Source organism: Sciurus carolinensis, chromosome 1 (assembly GCF_902686445.1).
Source record: "Sciurus carolinensis chromosome 1, mSciCar1.2, whole genome shotgun sequence".
Taxonomy (NCBI): domain Eukaryota; kingdom Metazoa; phylum Chordata; class Mammalia; order Rodentia; family Sciuridae; genus Sciurus; species Sciurus carolinensis.
In genome coordinates, this window is record NC_062213.1 from 30,485,115 (window position 1) to 30,505,306 (window position 20,192).

General features: G+C 33.1%; 1 protein-coding gene across 1 annotated transcript in view; it reads right to left on the minus strand.

Annotated features, from left to right (window-relative positions):
* The window catches only part of Pkhd1l1 (PKHD1 like 1), a 155,536-nt gene that overhangs the window by 88,449 nt on the left and 46,895 nt on the right, over positions 1-20,192 (minus strand). Inside the window, exons 20-27 of the mRNA XM_047523703.1 lie at positions 19,494-19,643; positions 18,345-18,469; positions 12,870-13,033; positions 11,998-12,170; positions 6,579-6,726; positions 4,812-4,966; positions 2,894-3,016; positions 2,084-2,189 (exon numbers count right to left, since the gene is read on the minus strand). Coding sequence (XP_047379659.1) covers positions 2,084-2,189; positions 2,894-3,016; positions 4,812-4,966; positions 6,579-6,726; positions 11,998-12,170; positions 12,870-13,033; positions 18,345-18,469; positions 19,494-19,643 — 1,144 coding nt within the window. The remainder of the gene's footprint in view (positions 1-2,083; positions 2,190-2,893; positions 3,017-4,811; positions 4,967-6,578; positions 6,727-11,997; positions 12,171-12,869; positions 13,034-18,344; positions 18,470-19,493; positions 19,644-20,192) is intronic.

Below are 20,192 nucleotides of genomic sequence, written 5' to 3' on the forward strand. Positions count from 1 at the left end.
GATTTCACATGAATTTAAATAGTGAAAAAATGAAAAAATAAAACTAAAAAAATTTAGTAGTATATATAATCAAATGCCTTGAAGTAGAGATGAATCTCTTAAATAAGATACAAAAAGCAATGGTTAACCATACAAGCAAAGATATCTAAATTAGAAGAGATCAATGATTTAAATGTTTCCATGAATGAGATACTACACTAAAAGACAAATGATAAAATGTTAGAATACATGTGCAAAGGATTGGTAAACATATAATAAATAGCTACAAGTCAATTAAAAAATCCAATAAAACAGAAATAAAGAATATAAACAATTTGCAGAAGAAAAAACAATCTGAATATCAAGAAACATAGAAGAAGATGCTCATGTATATTGCTAATCAGGGAACAGACAAATTAAAATAATGATAACTTTTTTCATCCAGCAGATTGGCCAAAATTTTGGCAAGAACATGGGGGATCTGGTGCTTTCATGCCTGCTGGTAGTACAGTCACTTTGGAGAGCAATTTGGTCATCTAGTAAACTGACTCTGTAAATAACCAATTATTATCCAGCAAGTGAATGTCTGGACATACATTCCTATAAAGGTCTAGCATATGTAAAATATAAGGTTTGTATAGGAATCTCAATATAGTTTTATTTGTAAAACCAAAATATGGTAGCAGAGAAACAAATAAATTGGTATATTTATGAAGTACTTAAAAGTGATAAGTTAGATATACATACAACCATATAAAATATATACCAAAATGAGTCATGAGTGACAAAAATAAGATGCAAAGTGATATTTACATTGCACTATATCATTCATAAACTTTACAAAATGGCAAAATTACCATATCTGTGTGTGTTATGTACGAAGGGAATTAAATAAAGATGGCCTGGGAGAATACACACAAAATTATTGTGATTGCCTCTGAGGAGTTGGGTGAGAAACTAGGACTAGAATGGTGCTCAGAGAAGAAGATTTTAGCTATTCTGATAATACTTTCTTTCTTAGACTGATGATTGGTACCAAATAAGACAAAATGTGAGCAGTTATTAGTTTTCAGTGAAAATATTTTGATAGCATTCTTTATACTTTTCATTATTTAAAATTAATCATAAGATCACAAAAGGCAATTTGGTTAATTATTTTGAATAAGGAATAATTATCAGGAAGTACATATAAATATGATAATTCATTTAAAATGCAAGGATAGGTTTAAAAAAATAAAGATACCAAAAGATTATGATCAACCCCTCATCAAGTTCTTATTCTTGAACCTCTTGACAATATGTGACACAAATTATCCCAAAGTCAACATTATTACTATAAAAAGTCTAAAGAATATATTTTCTCAACTTAAAAATACACTAATTTTTAAATATCAATGCTTTTGGGGAGGCCCAATATAGAATCAGGTGAAGTTTCCAACTAGCCACCAAGACTAAATATACATGTATAGTATCTGAGCTTATCCTTCTGATTGAAAAAGCCACCACTTAACAATCTTCGTTTCTGTTATTTATGTCAATCCTCAGGAGTTCAGATGCAGAGTATAATCACATTTTTTGAAGCAATAACGTGCTATGAAGAAATGTTATAATGCAGCCCATGGACTAGACTGAACTCTTGGCAACAATTTTCCTCTTTTATTCTCAAATCTAGTACCAAGCTATTAAACAGTAGCTGTCTTGTTACTAGTCTTTTCATAGTAACTGTCCTAGAAGTGTTCTCAGAAACTGAAAGGATCCAATTAACACCCTAGCTAGATGAGTTGAACAAAAAATGTCTCAATGTCAAAGTGAAAGGTAGAAATTGATTCTAAATTGATCAAACTGGAGAATAGAGAATTAGTGCCTCCTGTACTTCAAAGGCTATGCTGCAGTTTCAGGCAGCATTTTGAAAAAAATAAAATAAACAATTAGTGTTCTTTACATAGCTTTCTTATCTGGTAGACTTTTTTTTTTTTTTTAACTAGGCAGGATGTTCTATTTGCCTTGGTTGGTGACACCAGTATAAATATATTTTAAAAATCATTATTAGTTTACATTTGGCTAGTTATTTCCCCCCACCCCATACTCTTAAAAAACAGTTTACCTTGAGAAGGGCTTGTATCCAAGATTAGGGGAGTACTCATGGGATCCCATGTAAACCCACAGTCACCTGAACATTTAGATGGAATTCCATTGACATAGACTTCAACCTTCAAGTACAGAAATAGAGCTAGTAAACAAAGGTAAAGATGCAGCTTGGATCACTAGACTATGCACAGAATTTGGAGCAAATGGAATTTTGTTTTCTTGCCTATAAAAATTAGTCTGTATATTTTCTATTTTGAAATTTCATTCTTTCATTCATTGAGCTAATGTGCCCTCTATGTATCTGGCACCATTGTAAATGTTAGTAATATAGGAAATACTAAGCAAAATAGGTGACATCCCTGTTGTCACCCAACTTATATTCTTATAGCGTTGGAATAGAGAGTTGCTTAAAACTATAAATGAAAAACAAAAAGTGAATGCATATGATACCAGGAGTTAATTAGCACTAGGAAGAAAAACGGGTTGCTCTTAGGAAAATCACCTAACTTCTTTACAATTTTAATTTCATCCTCATTAAAATGGCAGTATTAGTAATGACTTCACAAAACTACTGTAAAGATTAAATGAAAGAATATATTCTCTAATTATGGCAGCAGTATATTTAAAAACAAAACACTATTTATCATTAAGGAGGATAATTTCCCCAAAAGTCATAAGATAAATTTATTGAGTTGTTCAGCTGTTAACATGAATATTAACATGAAGGTAGAGAAGTCAACCCTCCTATTTTACCACAAAAACATATTGAAAATTAGTTATCTATTTAAAATTATGCCAAATGTCATGGGAAAAGTTTCAAAAATACCTGTGGCTTTTGACTGGGCATGCGAAGGAGGTCTCCCAGGATGCGTCGTCTGAGTAAGCCACCTTCCTTTACCTTTGCAACTGTCACATTAGCCTTTTCTCCAGTGATGTTGGAATCATTAACCTATTTTTACAGAAATGATTTTACCAGAACAACTGTAGTAAATATGACCACACAAGTTTTTCTTTATGATTTAAGGATTAAAAGGCAAACGATATTAAAAAATAATTTTTTTTGTCACTTTTGTCACTTTTTTTTCAAAGGAACCTCTTCAAAAAAGGGTATTTTTTGTCATATGCTGTATTTAAACATGAATTAAATGACTAAAAATTCCCTTGAATTTTTAGAATTAATAAGTGTAAAGAAAATCAATGAACTAAATAAGGTTTTTTAAAAAATGTTCTACACTTTTTCTAAATATAATCACTTTGATATTGTTGAATAAGTGAAAAATTGAATGCTCTTTCCAGCTGAGAGTCAACTTTCCCCTTTAGCATATTTCACCTCTGACCACACTGGTTTTTCATCTACTCTTGGACTTAGGTTTTCTTCCAATGGTAAAAGTGAACCCAAATCAAGTCATTATGTACAATTTGGTCATTCCAAAGTCTCTGTGCCAATATGGCAGCTTTCTAATTCATACAGGGGCTAGCAAAGTGCTGGGCTATGTGTGAGACAAAGTGTCTAGGCACAGAAATGATGAATAAGCACAGAAGACTGGTAGGAAAAGAGAGGAGAGTGTGGGTGCACTGGCACTAGCAGAGATGACAAGAGGGAGACCAGTTACTAGAGCTCTGGCAGTTACAGAATTTTCTAATTCTAGCTCCAGGACATGTGTTCTCTTAAAATAACTTCTACATCTTTACAATTGCTACTCTTTTGCACAGTCATATAGACGTATTTACATACTTTTTTTGTCTCCTATTTCCCTATCTCCCACTCCTACAGCAAAAAAAAAAAAAAAATGGTTTCATAAGTAGAGTTCTGCCACCTTATGTCATGGGCATCTCTCCAGGTAAAAATATGTGGGTCTATATGTGATCACATAGTATTCATGTGAAGTATGTCATTCAACTAACCATTCTCCCATCGATGACACTTAGGTTTCTAGGTTTTTACTGTAATAAATAGTGCCTCAGTGACTCTCTTTGTGCCTGTATCATTTCACAGTTGCATTATTATTTCAGTAGGATGGAGTTATATAAATGATAAACTGAACAATATTCAATACTCTTACATTATCTTCCCCCAAAGTTGTACTAATTTATAGTATCACCTCAGTGCATGGGACAGACTATTTCCTATCACTCTCGTCATCACTAGAAAACATCATCTTTTTAGTGGTGGACACTATGAGCCCTAGTCACTTCTAGACTCCTTTCCTTCATGTGCTCTAGACCTAAATCTTCTCCTCTAGCCCTTTCAACACTTTAAGCAAAGACAATTAGATGAGAGTTTAAGGTGTGACTTCCTCCTGAACTTAAAAAGGTCACATTTCAAACCACAAAAGTACCAAGGACCCAGGTTGCAGCTCTAGTGGCTGAATTATTAACAACGAAGCTGATTCTACTTGACCTCCACCCACACCCCTTAAAATACACCTAGATTTTGTTCTGAGACTGGCCCTTCAGGCATTCCTTCTGCCCCTAACAAGGGTCTTTAATTTCACATATTCCTGAACTTTTCCCATATGGGACAGAGAATAAAGTACCAAGAGTTATGCTCCATGAAAGAGTACACCTCATCAACCTAATGTAAAACAATCTTCTGGTCAAATGCCTTTAAAATTTTTTTAGTGTATAGTTTAAATTTTTAACATATACACAAATAAAAATCTCTGACTCTTTTTAGAATAAGGCAGGGTCCAACTAAGCAAACAACACATAGAAGAAAACAAGCCAAGCCAAATGAGGGGCACCTGGAGAAGATTCTGCCTTCCACATGTACTTCTCCATTTGATGCTCCATGAGTATCCAGCGCAAGTGCCCTCTCGTGTGACTGAGACTTGCCCCGCTTCTTCCAGGTTCTGAAGAGCAAACTGCAAATCTACAGCTGACACAGCAGCTGGGATGCCTGTACTCATGGGGGTGGGGGGTGGGGGGTAAAGAGCATGAGTCAAGAATTTACTAACCATATTTCACCATTAAAATACAAGTAATGTGTACTGCGTATTACCACTTGTAAACCACACACTTTCCTCCATTAAAAACAAAGGTGAAATATCTACCTGACTTATGCTGTGAATGTATATATTTATGAGAAGCAAAAGTTACATAAACAATGTACCTCCAACTGTGGCCTCATCTCAAATACTTTTATTTTTAATATCAATTCCCTTTATAGATAACCTTTAAGTCACGAACATGGTACATCTGGTGACATGATAAAAAAAATATGAAAATACCATTATGAATCACAAATATAATTTAAAATGTTTCTAGTACTAATTAAGAAACAAGAATAAACAATTAAAATTACTTTGATAATAAATATTACATAAAGGAATATATACTTAAAATGTTATCAATGTTATTTATTTCACTTTGCTGCACTTGTATCATTTTAAGTGATATGTGGCTCATGGTTGTCATGTTGGACAGCAAAGGTCTGGATGATTCAATTAAAGTCATCTTTAAAAATAATATTACAATTCCCAATTTTTATAATGTTTTAATGTTATCATTATTATTTCTGGCTACTCTAGTCATAATTCTTTTTAAAAATGTTTGTGTTGTGTGAGGCACTGGGTTCAATTCTCAGCACCACATATAAATAAATGAGTAAATAAAATAAAGGTATTGCATCCATCTACAACTAAAAATTTAAGAAATGCTGTTTAAAAAAAAAAAAGAAAAGAAACCTCATGACAATGACTTTCCCCAGTTTTGAAACACATTCATGATTCTTGACCCATAATTCCACCCCACTTAATGATATTTTAGTTAGTTTTAATTTCTCATTATCTTTGTATTTTACCTGTCTGTACTTTAAAGTTTGTAATGGTATGGTCAAATACTACTTTTATTAACAGAAAAAGAAACATTATTTTTAAATAAGTTTGTCAAAATAGAACTCTTTGACCCTGTTAAAAAAAAATGTTTGTGTTATAGAAAGGTATGATTTATGAAAGTCATCTACCTTCAAAAAATGACTGTTAAGAGTGTATTATATTTTTACAGACTATTCTCTTATATTAATGGTAAATAAGAATCATTATAGCCAGGCATGGTGGTACACTACTATAATCCCAGAGGCTTGGGAGGCTGAGGCAGGAGGATCACAGTTAAAACCCAGCCTCAGCAACATAGCAAGACCCTGTCTCTAAATAAAATATAAAAAGGGCTGGGGATATGGCTCAGTGGTTAAGTGCCCCTGGGTTCAATTCCCAGTACCCCCCCAAAAAAGAATAATCATTACAAATAACAGTGGTTTTGGATGGGTGAACTCTTTTCTAATCTAGTTACAGAAGAATTTTAAACAAAAAAGTTATGATTGGTTATCTATTGACCAAATTTGGGGTGTGCATGTGTATGTGTATGTGTATACCCACGCACAACTGTGTGGTCACATATTTCAATGTAAAAACAGCAATAAGTAGCAATTCTTAATTGAAATGACATTTAATATTTTGTTGACTATATATTTGTATGTGTATATACCAATGTTCTGAACATTTTTCATATACCTTTGAGAACACGTCCATAAGCGTGAATGTCAAAGCTGCCACTTATAGGTGGAGAAGCTTCTTGAATTCTTTGAATACGAATCTTTGACTTCCCTGGCCAATTATTTCCTCTGTAAACAGACTCATTCTCTGTCTCATTTGTGATTACCTAATTTCCAAAATAAATATTGATAAAATGATTAAACCTACAAATGGTTAACATGATTTCTATTTCACCATGGTACAATCTTGTGACATGGCATAAATGAGCTTCAAGTATTCAGGATTTTTCAGAACATTAAGGAGAGTCACATAAATCAATACAGGCTGTGCATACACAGTTATAATAATGAGGCCAAAGTCAACTCAGTCATTTGTGCAGCAATCAGCTGGAACCACAGTAATACCTCATTAATTCAGAATGTACCCTCCATCATTCAAGGAACAAATATTTATTGAGCAGACACTCTGTTCAACGTGCAAAGCCCATGACTATGGACAGCAAAGAAGCAGGAGATGCAATCTTGGCTATCAGAAAACTAAAAACCATTTTGAAGAAATAGCATATGTGGACTTGACCAACAATATAAAGAAGAATATGGCAGTAGAGTGATTTATCCAGCCTTACTGAAGACTTTTTAAATACTGAGTGCCAATCAATTTGCAGAAGCAACACATTCTATAGAAATTCTTAGATTGTAACTTTAATACTAAGTGGTTTTCTCCCACTTCCAGTCAGTCCCTCTGTCAATTTTATGGAATTAAAAATGAAGCAGAAGTAAGTAAACATAAGTGCCAGATGACATATGCAGGAATGTTTATATCAACTTTATTCTTAAAGACCCTAAACGGAATATAATGTGAAAGTCCATCAACAGAACAGATAAATGGTGGTATGTTTATTCCATGAAATAATGAGCAACAATGAAAAAGAAAGAACTGTAGCTAGATATAACAAATGAATCTCTCAATATTGGCTAAAGGAAGGTAAATACAAAAAATTGCATTCTTATGAGTCCATTCACGTAAAGTTGAAAAACAGACAAAAGTATTTCATTGTGGTAAAAGTAAAAAAAATGGTTATCTAGGTGTGAGGGGTTTGTAATCTAATGACAAGGAGGAGATAAAAGGAAACCTCTCAGGAAACTAATGGCTTTCTTTATCTTGATGTGAATGGTGGTTCTGAGTGTATTTACTTGGTAAAAATTCTTTGAGTTCATCAAATTTCAGGATACAAGATCAACACACAAAAACCAATTACATTTCTAAGCATAAATGATGGGCATGTGAAAAGCAAAATTAAGAACATAAGACCACTTATAATTGCTTCCAGAAAAATGAAATACATATATATCTAATAAAACATGTTCTGAATCTGATCTGAAAATTGAAAAATTCTGGTAAAAGTAATAAAGTAGACCTATCCTAAATAAGCTGATTTTTCTTTTTTAGATAGCATATAGGGGCCTAAATCAATGAAAATATACTCTGTTCATGGACTAGAAGACTCGGCATAATTAAGGCACCAATTCTTATCAAAACAATTTATAGACTTAAGGCAATAATTATCAAAATTCCAGCAAGACTTTGTGTAGAAATAAACAAGCTTATTCTAAAATTTGTATGAAAAGGCACAGGAATTAGAATAGCTAAATTACTTTTACAAAAGAAGAATAAAGTGAGAGAACACTTAATGTTAAGGTTTACTATATAGCTATAGTGTTCAAGACAGTGTGGTATTGGCAGAAGGATCAACACGTAGAAAATGGAACAGAATAGATAACCCAGAAATATAACTACACAAATATGATCAACTGATTTTTTCATAAAATTACAAAAGTAATTAAGCAGAGCAAAGTTATATTTTCAATAAATGGTGCCAGAGCAACTGGAGTCACAGGTGAAAAAATACTAAAATCATATTTTATACAAAAATTAAAATGAACCATGACCTTAAGTGTAAAATGCAAATCTATAAAACTTTAAGAAAAATGTTTAGGACAGGTAGATCAATGGTACAGAATAGAGGACACAGACACAAACCCAAATAAATACAATTTTCTCATACTAGACAAAGGTGCCAAAAATATGCAATGGAGAAAAAATAGCCTCTTCAACAAATGGTGCTGGGAAAACTGGAAATCCATATGCAATAGAATGAAACTAAACCCCTATCTCTCACCCGCACAAAACTTAACTCACAATGGATCAAGGACCTTAAAATCAGACCAGAGACCCTGCATCTCATAGAAGAAAAAGTAGGTCCAAATCTTCACCTTGTTGGCTTAGGATCGGACTTCCTTAACAGGATTCCCATAGCACAAGAAATAAAAGCAAGAATCAATAACTGGGATAGATTCAAACTAAATAGCTTTCTCTCAGCAAAGGAAACTATCAGCAATGCGAAGAGAGAACCTACAGAGTGGGAGAATATCTTTGCCACTCATACTTCAGGTACAGCACTAATTTCCAGAATATATAAAGAACTCAAAAAACACTACACCAAGAATACAAATAACCCAATCAACAAATGGGCTAAGGAAATGAACAGACACCTCACAGAAGAAGATCTACAAGAAATCAACAAACATATGAAAAAATGTTCACCATCTTTAGTAATAAGAGAAATGCAAATCAAAACTACACTAAGATTCCATCTCACCCCAATTAGAATGGTGATTATCAAGAATACAAGCAACAATAGGTGTTGGAGAGGAAGTGGGGAAAAAGGTACACTCATACATTGCTGGTGCAGCCACTCTGGAAAGCAGTGTGGAGATTCCTTAGAAAACTTGGAATGGACCTACCATTTGATCCAGCTATCCCACTCTTCAGCCTATACCCAAAGGACTTAAAATCAGCATACTATAGAGATACAGCCACATCAATGTTCATAGCTGCTCAATTCACAATAGCCAGACTATGGAACCAACCTAGATGTCCTTCAATTGATGAATGGATAAAGAAACTGTGGTATATATATATACAATGGAATATTACTCAGCTATAAAGAATAATAAAATTATGGCATTTGCAGGCAAATGGATGAAATTGGAGAATATCATGTTAAGTGACATAAGCCAATCTCAAAAATCCTAAAGACAAATGATCTCACTGATAAGCGGATGATGACACGTAATGGGGGGTGGGAGGGGGGCAAGAATGGAGGAAGGAGGGACTGTATAGAGGGAAAAGAGAGGTGGAAGGGGTGGGGGGGGAGGAAAAAAATAACAGAATGAATCAAACATCATTACTGTATGTAAATGTATGAATATGCAAATGGTATGCTGTTACTCCATGTACAAACAGAAGCAACATGCATCCCATTTGTTTACAATAAAAATAAATTTAAAAAAATATATACTCCCCCCCCCCAAAAAAAAAGAAAGAAAAATGTTTAGGACTTGAAACCAAATGCACCATTCATAAAAGAAAAAAAATTGTTAAAATTGCAAAATTGTCAAAACTAACAACTTTTGCACTATGAAAGTTCTTGAAGATGAAAAGAGAAAGTAAGGTCTGGGACAAAATTTTTGTTAAACACATATCTGACAAGGGCCCTGACTCTAGAATATAAAAAGACCTTTAAAAATTCAACAATAATGAATAAACAATCCAATCAGAAAATGGGCAAAAGACAAAAGCAAACATTTCACAGAAGATATATGATGTTATGGTTTAGATATTAGGTGTTCCCCAAAAAGTCATGTGGGAGACGATGCAAGAACATTCAGAGGTGAAATGAATGAGTTATGAGAGCCTTAACTAATCAGTGAATTATTCCTCTGATAGGATTAACTGAGTGGTAACTGAAGGAAGATAGGATGTGGCTGGAGGAGATGGGTCATTGGAGGCATGCCTTTGGGGTATATATTTTGTTTCTTTCTAGTGGAGCCTCTCTGCTTTCTGATCACCATGTGAGCTGCTTCCATCTGCCATACTCTTCTACCATGATGTTCAGCCTTTCCTCAAGCCCCAAAGACTGGAGCTGGCTGTCTATGGACTGAGACTTCTGAAACCATGAACCCTCAAATAAACTTTTCCTTCTCTAAAGTTGTTCTTGTCAGGTCATTTAGTCATAGCAGTGAAAAAATTGACTAAAACATATGAGCAATAGATAAGCCCATAAAAAAATATTCATCATGAGCCATTGGGGAACATAACTTAAAACCAAAGTAACTTATAAGAATGACTAAAATTTAAAAAAAAATATATATATATATATACATATAGTGATAATACCAAATGTTGACAAATTTGTGTAGAAGCTGGATCACTCATACATTGCTGGTGGTTTAAAGGGTAGCACAGAGATGCTCGTAATAGCACTGTTCTGGTGGTGGTAAGATGAATCTACCCTTGTGATTGGGTTGCACAGAACTTACATACACACACACACACACGCATGCAAATAAGCACATGAACAGTTGATAAAATCTGAATAAAGTTAATTAGTGGATTGTATCAATGTCAGTTTCCCAGTTGTCATATTGTGTTGTATTACACAAGAAGTTACCATGATGGGAGGGATAGGTGAAGGTTTTAGGAATATCTTTATATCATTTCTTACAACTGAATATGACTCTGCAATTATCTCAAAGTTAAAGTTTTTAAAACAATTCATGAATCTATATATTAAATATGTATGCACATTACTGCATTTATCTTTCATTTCTGATTTCTAGACATTACAATTACCGATTATCAGTTTAGCAAGGAATCTTGAAAAATGGGAGACTGTTGACATATATATTTGAGAACACAAAGCCCTGAGTAACACTAGAAAACATTTACAAGACATTTATCTTGAAGTTATTGAGACTAAAACATTGAGTCAGGATGGGGTAGAGGCAATTTTGGGGAATATTGATAGTTTTTCATTACTTTTAATCATAAAGTAGATAAACTAAAGTTTTCTGTGGCTCTCTAATTACAAGTTAATTATTTAAATGTTAATCTTGAGGTTATTTGCTTGTTTTTAATTTGTTGTAGGAAATAATATTAACTTATCATGTATTTTTACAGAAAATTAAACTTTAAAATGCTTATTACATTTGTAGTATTTAATTCTGATCTTATAAATAGTTCAAGAAGTTCAAAACCTATTCAAATTATTTTGGAATCATGGAAGAGACCACAACTTTTCATTTTAAGTCAACAGGAAAATTCAACTTAAATCTGACTAACTTTGTTTTTTAAGGATATTTACCCTGTTTTCTTTACTCATGAATATTTCTTGAAATTGTTTTTCATGCTTAAAAGTCAATGGTCTTGCTCAAGTAAAAAAAAGTTTATAAATAATTTATCTTTAAAATAATTGCCCATCTTATTAAAAGATATTCAGTTAAATATCAATAATTTTCAAAATTAAAAAAATTAACTACATGAAAAGAAATGATCATTAATTTGAAAATAGTAACTTATAAAATTACAGGCTTACCTGCCCAAAGCTCACAGCCATCAAGGGTATATTATGACTGCAATTATAAGAAGTCATGGTAATAAAATACTGGATTGTCACAGTTGATTCATTTGTTTTGCTGTGATTCACCTGAAAGTGCTTAAAAAATATTCCTTTATCTGCTAATGCTGGAAGTCTTCTCTTTGGCATTTCTAAGCAATGTAAATAAACAACGTGAATGGGAGATACATTGGAGTGTTTTATTTTTATTTTTTATTACCATCTCTCATATGTATGAGTCAATTAACATGATTAGGTACATAAGGCTATGACTATCAAAAATAACTTTTTCATTTTTAGCTAATAATGTCAGTGTAAATAGGTGTTAGGAATGGCTCTCCCTCTTGATAGCTGGTTCAAAGATATAACAAACAAAATAAAAATGTTTGCCATACTGTATTTATTGATAAGCAAAATAAGGACTATAAAACAAATTTTTACTTTAATGAGAAAGATAATTCATTAATAAGCAAAATCTAGGACTATACTGCTAATATTGCTATAATAAGAAGGTTTATATTAAGAATGAATTTATTCTCAGAAAAGAACAGATCACCTTGCCCTATTCATTAAAAATACAGTTACACAATATTATTTATTTTATTTTATTTTGTTGTATATTTTTGTAGTGCTAGGGATCAAACCCAGGGCCTTGTGCATGCTAAGAAAGCTCTCTACCACTGAGCAAAACCCTCAGTTCCTAAATCATAATATTATTGAGGTAAAAGAATCACAAATATTTAGAGAATAATATTCCTGTCCATACAGAATATAATAATAATATCCACAGTAAGATTTTATTATATGACAAATTTAGAAGACAACAGTAGATATAAAATGATAGAACATACCATTCAACATTGAGATTGTAGATGTCTGTCCAATGTATACTACATCCACATAGAAGAACTGTGATTCTGATGGTTTTTGCAAACTAATCTTCTGAAGAGAAAAATCTGTTCCATCATATTTGGTTTGTATGAGGTCCAGAAGATCTATGCAAGTGTAAGTCCAGCTGAAATAATTAAATCAGTGCATAAATTATTAATAAAAATACACTGCAAAAGGCATTAAAATTTTTAGAGGGTAAAAATTTTAAAAAGTAAAAGCCCCTCTGCCAAGATGTCCATTAAACATACTCATCAGCACAGAAGTCGGCAAAACAAGGAACATCAGGTAGAAGCTTACACTGGTAGTAAAAGATTTAATGTTAGATACAACTATAGGTTTTCTTTAATTTGTAATCCTTGGCAGTAGTTACTGGAATATAAATTAACATTCTGTAACAGTAGGTAAATGGTACACCTTGGCATAGAGAACTTTAACAAAAAACAAGACACAGAATAAGTCAGCTATTTTACTTAAAATGTCAGATAAAATAGTAAATTCAGTGTTAAGAAGCAAAACTGGAACTTGACAGTACTTCCAGAAGAGCTCACTGGAGTATCATTGTCCATCATTTTTTAAGTTATAAAAAGGTGCCAAATCATTTAGAGGTATAAACGGTTTCACAGAATCTTTTAACTGTATAAGAAAGATGCAGATTTTTCATTACATATTAATCTCACTGGAATTCCATAAATTACAACAAAGCAAATTCAGCTATGAGAGTTTGTAACTAAGGGGTGAATACTATGTCCAAATAATTAAATATAGTTCAACAGTAATCTTTGCATAAGATATCACTGTAATTATTAACTGACTTGCTTATTAACTTCGATTTGGGCAACTTCTATTCTCATTATGTGTGTGGAGGGGTGTTTGTAAACTTATGAGGTCTACCTCTAGTACGTCAAAACTTAAACTTTACCTATAAGTTTTAGAAAATTATATACAGACCTACATTAAGTTATAATGTTCTTTAAATTTAAAAAAATGTACTGTTATGGTTTGAATATGAAATGTCCCCCAGAGGCTCATGTGTTGAAGGTTTGGTCCCTAGTGAGGCAGTATTCAGAGGTAGGGCTTTGAGGAAATAACTGGTTCATGAGGGCTCTGACCTCATCAATGGATTAATCCACTGAGGGATTCATAACTGAATGGACTATACAGAGGTGGTGGGAATGTAGGGAGTGGGACCTAGTTGAAGAGAGTGGTCCTAGGGGGCATGCCTTTGGGGGACTGTATTTTATCCCCTGACCTTCTCCCTGCCCCTCTCTCCTCCCTGGAAGCCAACAGGTAAGTAACCTTCCTCTGCCACAACCTCTGCCATGATGTTCTGCTTCATCTCATGCCCAAAGCAATGGAGCCAGTTGACTATGGACTGAAACTTCTGAAACCATAAATCCAACAAATCTTTCCTCCTTCAACTTATTTTTTTTTTTTTCAGATATTCTGTCATAGCAACTCAGGACAAACTACCACAAGTTCTTATGGCCTCTAAGTAAGAATTCTACAACTAATTTTAGAATTCTGAAGTTTTAAAAATTAGTACTTAGAAAGTATGATATACTGAACAGAACCCTTTACAAAAAAAAAAAGAGAGAGGCTGAAGGATAGTAAAACTTATGTGAATGTACATTGTGCCTTTATGGCTAGATAACTCCATTTAAAAAAAAGAAAAGTAGCCTACTTTTTGAATTTTTTTTTAAAACTTGATTTACAACAGGAAGCATCACAATTTACGAAAAGTTATAGAATGATTCTTGAGAAAAATGGCACTTTTAGCATTAATAATGTGCTGGCAAAAAATTAACAGTAATACATTTACTCGATTTAGATGAACTATCTGACCTACATAAAAGCAGATCTAGAAATACCCATCAAGGAGCAAGACAGGTTTTACCTTGACTGACAATATCTTTAATGGCAGAACTCTACACTTTTCGAAAATCATGATACTATCACTGAAAGGTCTGTGACACTTAAGGCAAAGAAAACCCATCAGTTCCATGGAATGTGCATTTTCAAATGATTACAGAGAAGAAAAATTGCAGGCTAAAAGGAGAGACCTATTTATTTGACATTGTAAGTGATAACCTGCCTAACATGAAAGAATAAGATCTTATTCTTATAAAATCTTTCAAAATCGTACTGCAGTGGAGGGGTAAAATATAAATGGTGGGCATCAAAACTAAAATTGTGATTACATTTTTCAATTAGAGCATACACAGAATTATAGCAAAACATGTCTTCAGCTGTCACTTCAAGAAGGACTTCAGCTTCACAATGATCCACCATGGGATTTCTCATGATCTGAAGCACATTAGTCATGAAGCAGTGTTATATACAACGTTCTGTTTGTGGACTTCCAATGTTCCTTGCCTGCTACGCCGCCTCTGGCATTGCTTCTGTGACTACTACCAGAGGGCAGTTGCAGCATCTCCTGAGTTAAAAATTAAACCACAGAATCGCAAAAGTATCCCCTTTCATTTCATTCATTCCAGAACCAACATTGGTCCCAATTTATATAGTGGATTAAACTGTGTAGTGGACTCAAAGGCATGTATTTGTGTACTGAGGGATCAACACCTTTTCAATACTATTTTCATTCATTCTCTCTCTGTCTCTCTCAATCTCTCTCTTGGACAAATGTATAAAAAAATGTCCAAAGCATGCAAAAAAGCCACAGGCTGTTTAATCACATGCAATTTGGGGACTAAAGTTGAATATCTTACATATTTGTTCAAAAAGATGTCCTTCTTTTGTCCCAGGGGTGGAGGGGAGGAAATTAGATTGGATGACTTATTTTAAGTTTTCATGAGAAAACACAACTCAAGAGTGTCCTACATCTTTCTCAGTGACCAGCTTCCTGTATCTTTGAGCAAATACTGTCCACAGCACGAAAGGAGCTTGTGCAGGGCTCTCTCTTCTTGGACAAGTTCTGCCACTTCTGGTTCTACCCAACCAACATCAATGTCTGGTGAACTTTCTGTCTTTGTATAACAAGTAATTTTCTTTTTTTACATCCTGTGGAACATGTATAGATTTTTTTCCTGGGGCAAAACAAAAATCATCTTTTTAATGTTTAGTTCTAGAATCTAAGGAATATTAGTGTTAGGATTTGTGTGCTTCCTGAATAATTCTTTGAAACTCTTACTGACCTTATGAAAGATTTTTCTCTCTAACAAATGGATTTGATACCCACATTTTAACTATGACTTCTTCCTTCATGGATAAAGAGAATTGGACAACTGTATTTAAACTTTGTCCACAATTGCCTTCAGTTTATATATTAATCAGAGTTTCTAAAGGGTAGTAAGTTCATATACTTAGGATATGATGCCAGCAATGTATACTCAAATATGATGCTTTATTGAAAACTGAAACAAACAAATGATGACTTCCCTTCTTTCCTCAACATAAAATCATTCCACTTCTACAGGATGGATAGTTATAACCTGGCAAAGCTACTTTAAAACTTAAAGGCTTTTTAAGTTCCGCTGGGACACAGGCAGGGCTGTAACTAAGGGCACCTGTCTCTAGTCCTAATGACTTTGACTGGCTCCTATATGATCCTATCCACTTACCTAGTCCCATTTCTGTTACTGCCCAGTGAATGCATCTTGTTTCCTCCTGAAGGAGCCGAGAGACCCAATGCCACTGCAACACTCAGGGCCCCATCTTCTTTATCTCCATTCCACCCCTTTCCCAGTTCATGGTAAACCCATCTAAAATAGTTTTAAAACCTTTAACAAACAAGGTTCTCTTTCCAGTCCAATCTATTTTAGTGAATTTTAGGGTATACTCATTTCTACCACTGTAAATCAAAAGTTTGTCACTGCCTTTTGAAAGTAGTGTTGGGTTCATGTAGAAAGCAGGATGCTTTAAACTGTAGAAACGGACAGCATCTTCTTCATCCATAATCTTTTCCCAGAAATTAATTTCTCCATCCCACCTGTGATTCTACTCCTCCTTATCATCTTGACTTCAAAAATATTCTTGTCTTAGTTGTATTTTGTTTATAGTTAGCATTTGGTTCTATTTTCAACTTTGGGCCATTTTCTCTCCACCTACCCGACTGTTAAGAAAGGGCACTGGTTCTGCCTCATGCATGTTCCAAAGATGACAGTTGCACGTTATCAGAGACTTATGCTTAAGATGAAAATAAAATAATGCTCTCCATGTATCTTAAAAAGATAGCAACTTAAAAGGCATGTATTAAGGAATGATACAAAATGTACAGATCTATACTAAATAAAGATTTTGATATACCTATTACAAAAAAAGACAAATCTTTTCAAGCTACAGAAATCATATCATGGTTACTTTAGTGGCATAAATTTTATGTGAAAGAAAAAATTTCTAAAGTTGTGGAAAGGAAATTTTCTATATCTTTATTGGAGTGATAGTTACATGAGTATATATGTTTGTTTGTTAAAACTCACAGAACTGTCACTTTAAAAAAGTAAATTTGGTTTATGTAAGTTATATTTCAACATTTCTAAAATTTATGGGAATTATTTTGTGAAATAGAAAGTGTATGTGTCTTCATTTTTATTTCTATTATAAATGGATTTTTGCATATATTGCATGGAGAAATATAGTCAGAACTGATTAATTTCAAGCTACAGCAATTCATTTTTAAAAACTCAAAGCATAATTATACAGAACTAACTGCTTGAGTTTATGACAATTGTGGTCATTGAAATCATTGTCAAGGCTCATTCAGAAACTTCCTTTATAATTCCCTATTTGCATTTCTACATGTTTAATTTTTGGCAAAGCAAGCATTACTTCAAAATGTCTTTTCTCCCTTTATCTTGTATTTTCATCAAAACATTCTATTTGCTCTGCTGCCACATAGCAAGCACTTTTTTTCCCCAGTGATTGAAGTCCATAAACAAAATTTTGATAAGCTAATCTCTTTCTACCATCTTTCCATAGCTGAGAACACAATTTGATTTAATATATAATTTAAATTCTAAAGTTTAAGTTGTTTTGTATTATTTTACTACTGGGAATTTATCAGGGTGCTTTATCACTGTGGTACATCCCCAATCCTTTTTAAGATTTTGAGACAGGATTTTGCTAAGTTGCTGGGGCTGGCTTGGAACTTGCAATCCTCCTTCCTCAATCTCCAGAGTCACTGGGCTTACAGACATGCACCACCATGAGAGCTTTGTTTTGTTTTTCAAATAGTCATATGGGATGATGATGATAACGACATTAAGTTACTTTTCATTTTCATAATCTACATATTTCTTTCTGACACATCTATTTCTGTTAGGAAGCACATGTAGAGACCAGAATTGTAAGTTAGATCCATGTGCACATGATTTTCCCTCCCTCCAAATAAAACAAAACAAGAAAGGAGTTTATCTTTGTATAAAAACATATAAACATATGCTATAGTAATAAGTTTTCAAATTCACAGTGCAACTTACTTGTTTCCATAAGCAAAGTTATATGTGAATTTTATATCAGCACTTCTAGTAATCTTGCCATTGTCATGGTACTGAAATTTTAGACCAATATAATTTTCCAGGAATCCTTTGTAGGCTAAACATAACTGTTTGAAAAATACAGCAATAAGTCAGCAATACTATCTTCCCATTAAATTGCTTTGTAACAATTCAAATTAACTCAATTCAATTAAATAAATCTTTATTGAACCTTTTCCATATGCACTATACAGAGAAAGGAATACAGAGAAAGGAATGATTAATTTTAGCCAGTTAGCTGTAGGAGAATAATTGGGAAATATTTTGTAAATAAGGAAGTGAGGTTGACATGACCTAACAACTAATGATTAATTCTTTATTCTTTTCTTAGATATGATTTCCTTTAAAAATGGAAACAGTTCACTCCCTATGCAGGTGAGCTGTCTACTAACTAAACTGTTCACTAAACTTAAAAGTCACTGCATGTGAAGAGAGAAGAAAGGTAAATATTCAGGTGGATTAATCAGGATATGAATGCATTTTAATATTAAGAGATAGAGATGAATGTAAAATACAAATTAAAAACTTATTTTAATGGTCCAAAATTTCTTAAGCATGCAAGATATTTTAAGAACATAGAACATTGGACTTTTTGTCACATTTGAGAATTTTAAAACAAGAGAAAGCAAAAAGTTGTTTGCTAGTTTTTAAATAACCATTCTAAAATGGCCATCTCTTCAATTCATGATTTTCTTTCATGTTTCCCCAACTAATCACTCAAGATTAGCCAATAGTGGCTGTTCATTTTGTTTTTTCCTAATTGATAAAGAAAATGGAGGATGTTATACATTTTAATTGTTTTAGTATTCAAAGGGTGTGTAAATCATGTCTTCTAAGATTATGAGATAAAGCAGATTACATAATACATGGTGATACACATACATATATATATATATATATATATTTTTAGAATTGCCAGAAGAAGAATCACTAAAGCACCAGAATATGAAGCACCCAGAATGTGAACTACAGCACCTGTTCAACATGACATGATTTCATATGACAAGCACTTTTCCTTGTCTTAAAATTTTATGAAATTTTATTACTAAGGTATTTTTCAGATTAATTAGCATATCTTTTTGTTGAGCATACCTGATTATAAGGAAATAATAAAATGTCTCCATATGGTAATCCGTTAAGTTTAACATCTGTCGAGTCAAAAAGAACAGCTGGGTTTTTCAGGGAATAACGACCACAGTAAGCATCAGTTTCAGCTGTCTTCTGCCCTCTATTAATATGTTCCTACAAAAACAATAACATTTCAAATGAAAACATGATTTACTGTCTTGTTTTTCTCCCACCATCCCCAAACAGTTGTTCAAGGTTCAACACTGTTCTCAAATAACTCTAACTTGAAATGTTCCCTCCCTTCCTAAAAATTCTAAAGCTCCCCTTCTGGTCCATAACCATTTAATCCTTGTACCTGTATTTGATTATTTCTCAAGGCCTATCTTTCTTATATTATGAGCTGATCTTTCTTATATTATGAGCTGATCAAGGATATTTAGTCATTCCTTTTATGATTGTGTATTCAGTGTTTACTATATGGCAAGTTTTTCTTTGCTTTCTATTTAATCTTCAAAAAATTTAAGTGATGAGAAACAATATTCCTATATATAGGAGCCATCGGTTTAGAACAAAGGAATCAGGGATTATACTATGAAGGCTGAACAGAGTCATGAAACCCATATAAAAGAATCAAGAAAACTGACTCAGAGCAAGTAACAAGTGAGTGAAGACCGAAGTCATCAGGAGTTCTTCAAATGGATAAATGAGTTGGGGTCTTCAGAG